Here is a 6941-nt window from a genome sequence, read left to right as displayed (position 1 = left end):
CACACACACGCGCACGCACGCACACACATGCGCACGCACACACACACACTGATCTGATTCCTGCTCCTGCCTCGGCTACTCTGACTTCAGACTCGTCAGGCAGCCTGGATCTAGTACTAGGCTGGAAACACAGCTCACCTGGAAACACAGACACCACGACCTTGGAGGTGGGGTCCTGAGCCAGTGGTACATTGATCCCACACTGGTATGTGCCTTCATCATCCTTTGCGAGGTTCTCCAAGGTCACAGTGAAGGTGAGGTTCGCCGGATGGTCCCTGATGGACACGTGGCCATTCCTCTCTGACTCTGTGGTCAGCACAGTCTCCCAGAAGAACAAATATTTCTCTTTACTCCAGTATTTGATATTTTCTGTGAACTTCTTTTCGTAGCGACACCGCACGGTCAGGGACCCCCCCACGGTGCCCTCCACGGTGCTGGGGCCACTCAGAGACAAAGAACCTGGAAGACACAGCCGAGTTCCAGCTCCTCACTAGATGGGCCCAGGCTGGGGGTGCCTTGGAGATCCCCACCCCGTAAATTCCCTCCATTTCTCACCAGTTTCCCCCCATCGGCCAGGTCGCATTGGAGTGTCCTCCCCTTCCTCTCTGTCGCCCTGAGATTTTGATCACAGGAGCCCTTTGCTCCAGACTCCAACCTCCTTCCCTGCCGCCCTTCCCCCCCCTCACAAACCAGGGGCCTCCCTAAACCTTCAGGACCAGAGGGACTTCCCCCCAAGCATCCAGCTCTCCCCAGAGCGCCCCGCCCCCCGAGCATCTCAGGGACTTGAAGAACTGCTCACATACCGGGCCGTTCCCACCAAGGGAGTACGAGGGCAGAGGGCTGCAAGAACGGTTCTCAGAAACAGTGGCCACGCCTGGTGCATTGTGTGGGTAAAAATCACCCACACTCACACAAAGGTTCCTGATGAAGACCTTCATTTCATCCTATCTATCTTACTTCGGTTTGCCCGGCTCCTGTAGACTTCATTTTCAAGGAAGTTCTTCTTTTGTTTCCAAGATTTATGTCCGCATTTTCCCAAACAGTTCTCAGAGACACAGCTGGGAGAGCGAAGGGCTGCGTGCGCCCCTGACGCTGGCCACCGCACAGAGGAGGCGTCCCCTGCCGTGGGCACTTGTGTGCGCAGCTGCTCACCACCCTTGTAATTCTGTGACCAGGCCCCCAAGCTGGGGGGGAAGGAGTTGACTCTCTTTTCCTAGAGTTCGAAATTCTTAATTTGACTTGCTTTATCCGGTTCTTAAATGCGCTCACTTGAAGACTGTGGGAGACTCAGATGCAAGCTCCGGGAGGAGGGGGGCCTCCCTCCCTCTTCGGTGTCTTCACGTGCCTGGTGCATAGTAGGCCCTCAAGAAATACTTCAGCGTGAGTCCCTTCCCCACCCCAGCTCTAGGCCCAAAGCTGACCACGAGCTCCCATCAGTCTATCCGCAGGGGGCCCATCGGGACGTCCCCTCCTGGCTGGGTGAGCAGATGCCCCGCAGAGGAGGCTTTCTCAAGCCCTGACCTCACACATCCGGCGTTTATTTAGACGCTCAGGAGTGACAGTCAAGGAGATGAGCAAGAGCATCGGAGGGATCTGGGTTTAAGTCTCTGCTCTAGGATGTAGCAGCTGTGTGTTCTGGGGCAAGTTACTTAACCTCTCTGAGTCTCGGGTATTTCACCTGTCAAGTGGTGACAGTTGGTAGGCCTCATGTGGCGTTCGGGGGCACTGAGTGAGATCAAGGGTGTAAAATGCCTGGTAAATAATATTGGCTTGAACCATAAGAAACTGCTGATGTTTGACTGGTTTGGACCAAGAAACCAAGAATTTCATGTGATTCGGTCTAATAAAAATAGGTAATCCTTTGTCTAGACGAATTAAGAAAGGAAAAGAGAAAATAACCACAGACACAGAAAAAGTTAAAGGAATCAAGATGGCACTTTGCAGAAATTCCCTACAGATAAGCGTGTGAATCTGCATGAAGCTGTGATCTAGAAAAACAAATCACTAAAACTGACACAGACCAGTGCTTAAAAAACCAGTGTGTGTTTCAGCCTCCTTCGCCCAAGATGTCTCTCTCTGCCTCTCTCTGTCTCTCTCTGCCTCTCTCTGCCTCTCTCTCTCTCTGTCTCTCTCTGTCTCTGTCTCTCTGTCTGTCTGTCTCTGTCTCTCTGTTTCTCTCTCTGTCTCTGTCTCTCTCTGTCTCTCTCTGTCTCTGTCTCTCTGTCTGTCTGTCTCTGTCTGTCTGTCTGTCTGTCTGTCTCTCTTTCTGAGACAAAAGGAAACCACCTTTCTTAGGACATCCCACATCTGAAATCTTAGGTGAGAAAATGTCACCACTTCTCTCAAAAGTTTTCACCCCTGTGAAGGAGTTGTTATAACTTAGAGATAGGGAGGTGTCAGAAAACCTGCATTCTGTTACATCCCCACTTAGCTGGGACAATGACACTTATGCACAATCCTCCCAGTTTGGCTTCTCAATGCCTTGACCTGTTCAATCCTTATCATCACCCCCTTGCCGCTGACCAGGGACACAGGAGACTGGAGACTACTCCGGGACCTGGGTGCTCACCGATGCCCTTCCACCAGAATATTCCTCTGTCGTCCTAAATCTCAGAGAAATGAGTGAATCCTCCAACTCAGAAAGTCAGGAGACGAACACACACAAACACGCCCAGCCTGGGAGGAAAGAAAGAGTAAAGTCAGAGCAGAAATCAGTAAATGAGGAAACAGAAAAACAGTGGAATTAGTGTACACATTGAAAAACAGATTTTTTTTTCTTTCAGAGGAGACAAACAATAACACAGACGTTTGCTCTCTGTTATTCTCTCTATGTGGGCAGCCAGATTAAGGGGGAAAGGAGAAGATGCACGGACATGACTAGAGACAAAAATAACCAGGGCGCTTCGTAAGCCTCGACAAATACGGCGGTAAACTCGGATGAAACTGATGATTTTTCTAAAAAAACCCCATAAATTACCAATATTGACCCAGAAATCCATGTTTTTTCATGTAGACCAACGATGATGACTTTTACCATGGAGCTCTTTACAATGATAACTATGGGAAGCGAGGTGGTGATCATTTCACAGTGCACCCAGGTAGCAAAACATCACATGTACACCGTAAAAAAAAAAAAAAAAAGGCAATTTTTATTTGTTAATTATAGCTCGATGAAGCTGGAGGGGGGAGTGTAAACAGAAAAAAAAAGGAAAGAGAAAAGTTCTTTCCTTTCCAAAAAAAATAAGGCCTAAAATCCAGACAGTTTCACAAGTTAGTTCTCTTAAACCTTCGAAGAATAGACAATTCTAACTGCATTTAAGCATTCGCAGACAATACAGAAACAGGAAATTCTTTTCGTGAAGTCAGCATTAATACGTATATTGAGACTAAAATCTGCCCTAATGTCTTACTATAATTTACCACCTTGATAGTTCAAAGGAGAAAAATATAATTACCTTCATAGATAATTTAAAGAGAGCTTATTGCTGTTGTTTTCAAAAACCTTTCGTAAATAGATACCAGCAAACAAACACCTTCTTCACACTTAACGATAAATGCGAGACACCTGCCCTAGTCAGGGACAAGGCAGGGGTGACCGTGCCACCTCAGTCCTGGGCACCATTCTGCCTGCACCAGCCCATGATCCATGAGAGAAAGAACCTAGAGAAACAGATCGGGAAGGAGGCGCCAGCTCCTGATGCAGGTGGGTCATGAAGACACAGCACCGAGGAGGTCAGTAGATAAAGCAGAGTTAAGAAGATGCCCGTTTCCAAACGCGTTCACGAAAAGTCACGGCTTCGCGGCAGACAACTTGTTAGCAAATAGAATCACCATGTATAAGCAAAACAACCAAAAAGGCTGTAAATACCCCAGGAATAAACCTGAGCAGACTGCAGACTGTGTGAGGAGAGGTGAAAACCCCTGAGAGGCACAGGAAGGGAGTCTCCCCACTTCCCTTCCCATAGTTTCTCTGCCCTCCCCCTCCTCCCACCGCCTTCTCTGTCCCCTCTGTCCCCATCTCACCCCTGGCCCTCAGGCTCCAGCCCTTGAGGGGCCCTGGCTACACACCTCCATGTCCCTGGGACCATGGCCTGCCCCCGCCCAGCCCAGTGCTTTCTCCACACCCCGGAACCAGTGATGCAAGAGGGACCCCTCCTGACAAAACACAGCCCTTTGGGTGCAAGTGGGCTCAGGGCGGCCACCCTCCCACCCACTCTGCTGTGTCCTGCCTCTTACCCTCTTTCCTGTAATAATTCATTTGAAAATCTCCCGCAAAGCCCTTCCTCTGTGCTCGCCCTTTGCCCCACGCCCTACTGTGGCTAAGGCCAGTGGATGCCGAAGGAGAGACAGACCATTGGCCTTTCCATCCGGGGCAGCGGTTGCCCCTCGCCATCCCAGGAATGCCATCCTTCTGCCTGTCCATCTTACATAGTGGACGGAATGTGCCCTATTCTGAGTTCAGTGCAGAGCCCAGACTCGGGGCGCTTCACGGAGTACCTCTCGGCAGCCCTGCCTCTGACGCCCTCCTTTCCTCCCGCTGACCCACACAAGGCAGCTCCTCACCTGGGACCCAGAGAAGCAGCAGAGCTGAAGGCAGCCATGATGCGCCGTCCTGCTGGCTCATCTCTCCAGCACTGAGGTTCCCCACATCAGCATCTGGCTCCGGCTGGACCCGTGGCTTCAGTCTTATGTAAAGGGGAGGACCAAGTCCCCAAGCCTCTCACTTCTGCTTTTCAGTGAGCCAGCCTCTTCCTTGTTCAACTCCTTTCTTTGTTCCGTTCAGGGAACTGGTCGGAAAATGGAGGACGCTGAGGGAACAAAGTGGGCCAGCCGGCTGGCGAGGCTCCTGGAGCGCGTCCGGTCTTCCACTTAATCCCAGCTGAGTTGCAGGTTCTGTGCGTATCTTCAGTGAGAAAACACCCCTCTCCCCCCACAGCTCACAGACCTGCACTTGCCCCCAGTCACATCACCAAAACCACAGCCACTCCTCCCCCATCCCTCCCATGACCTTCAGTGGCCCGGGCTAGCAGCCCCTGGGGAGGAGCAGGGGCCAGAGTCCTCCTCCCACTCCGCATGGCACCCCCAGTGTGGCCGCTCTCTTTCCATGAGCCCCCAGCTCACCTGGGCCTAATGACTCCAGAGAACCTGAATGGCTCCTAGTTCAGGAAAGGTGTCCTGAACTTGGCCCAAAGTTCCCCCAGATTGTGACCTTCCTTCCTGTGCAGTCCCCACGGGACCCTGCTCAGGGCTGGACACAGAGCGGGGACTCAGCGAGCCCTTTTGGCCACAGGAGCACCTTCCCCAGGAGAATACAAGGGAATGGAGGAGACTTGCTGGTTCTTTTTCTGGAAGGTTCTAAGGATAGAGTTTGGTAGGCATTGGGAGAGTTTCTATAACAATGCAGTCATACATTAACCAACTCTGGTGAAGATCAAGACCAAGATCTTGAGCTGAAAGGAAAATGTAGACGAGACATCACATTTGGCAGTTTACTTGTCAGATACTTGTAAAATTCCCCCAGAAATGTGTATTTTCTCATTCAACCACCAAAAGGCATGGCCATGGTCTTGAATGTCAATGTCAACTGGGAGATGCATCAGACTGAGAAGCAGGAGGCCGGGTTCTCATGCGACTTGTCCACTTATCACTGGCGTGATCTTGAACAAAACCCATGGCTCGCATAGAATGTCAATAATAATAGCTAATCTGTGGAAATAGATAATACAGTAATTATGAAAATACTCAAATGTGATGTAATAATATCCTTAAGCCACTTCCCCCCCCCAAGGGAATACATCTTTAATGAAAAGTAATAGGAAAATAGGATTTGATAGAAAGAAATATGCTTCAGAAAATCAACAGGGCCTGATTTTCCTTAGGAACACAGAGAAACACCTGAACTATGGTGAAGAGCGAAGGACCAGAGGAACTGATCCCCGCCCCACCCATCTTGATCCCCGCCCCACCCATCTTGATCCCCGCAGCCTGACCACAAACTCCAAGGAAGAAGCAAAATGACAGAAAATTATCACTTGGTGTCAGAAAATTAAGGAAGCGGCTCTTTCTCACTGCTCCCTACTAACCATTATCAGACATGATGTAGGAGGGACAAACTTTGGGGCTCTCAGGCCTGAGCTCCCTTTCCTAGGCAGGACCCTGCAACCACAAGGCCTCTCGCTGAGTTGAGAGCCTCTTCCCAGAGTAGACGCATGGGCTCGGGGGCTAGTGGGGAGGGCGTTGGTGGTGCTGGGTGGGTGCCCTCCAGGCAGACTTGCAGCAGCAGCAGTGAGTCCTGCCAACTGTAGGGTGCCCAGAAAAGACTTGGGGGTGACTGACTTATGGGACTTCTCAGCAGAACTCCCCTCTGCAAGGTGGCACAATCTCAGAGGCCTCTCTCTTCCTGTGACGGTCAGCTGTTCCCCATTCCCTCTGCCTCTTCATCCCCAAGCTCAAAGTCAGCTGGAGGTGGCCAAGGGGTTCATGTGTGGCCTAGAGACCAGGCCCCACCCCCAGCAACAGAGCAGAAGTGGCCACGTGAGTTGGCTGCAGTAGGAAGAAGAGTTTCATATTTGGATGAGCTGGTGCCGAGAGGGGGTGGGGAGGGGACGGAGAGCCACTGACCACCACCACACGCCAGGTGCTCTGGTCGTGGTTGAACGGATATAACGTGGGGTTTAAAAAATTAGCCAAACAGACCAATTGAATGGGAAACAGCAGAAACGGGGGACAGGGTACTCGGGGCTTCCTGGTTTCCTTTCCCCAGGAGCCTGGGTAAGACCAGCATTGATGGCCCGGCGCCGGGCTGGCTGGCCTGCCTCTCTGCTGGACTCCTGGGAACTGCCCACACTGCACCCTCCTGCCCACCTCTGGGGAAGCTACCCTATGGTGGCCGGATCTGCTGAGGCAGCTTGAAAAACCCACATTCCAGTGCATCCACAGTC

At 51.4% G+C, this 6941-nt stretch overlaps 1 protein-coding gene across 1 annotated transcript in view; it reads right to left on the bottom strand.

Annotated features, from left to right (window-relative positions):
* The window catches only part of CD300A (CD300a molecule), a 13175-nt gene extending 8535 nt beyond the window's left edge, over nucleotides 1-4640 (bottom strand). The window contains exons 1-2 of the mRNA XM_011362056.2: nucleotides 4564-4640; nucleotides 139-459 (exon numbers count right to left, since the gene is read on the bottom strand). Of these exons, the coding sequence (XP_011360358.2) occupies nucleotides 139-459; nucleotides 4564-4624 (382 nt within the window). The 5' untranslated portion in view covers nucleotides 4625-4640. The remainder of the gene's footprint in view (nucleotides 1-138; nucleotides 460-4563) is intronic.
* Between the last annotated feature and the right edge of the window lie 2301 nt (nucleotides 4641-6941).

This window comes from Pteropus vampyrus, unplaced genomic scaffold, assembly GCF_000151845.1.
Source record: "Pteropus vampyrus isolate Shadow unplaced genomic scaffold, Pvam_2.0 Scaffold72, whole genome shotgun sequence".
Lineage (NCBI taxonomy): Eukaryota > Metazoa > Chordata > Mammalia > Chiroptera > Pteropodidae > Pteropus > Pteropus vampyrus.
This window is presented reverse-complemented; position numbering and strand designations above follow the sequence as displayed.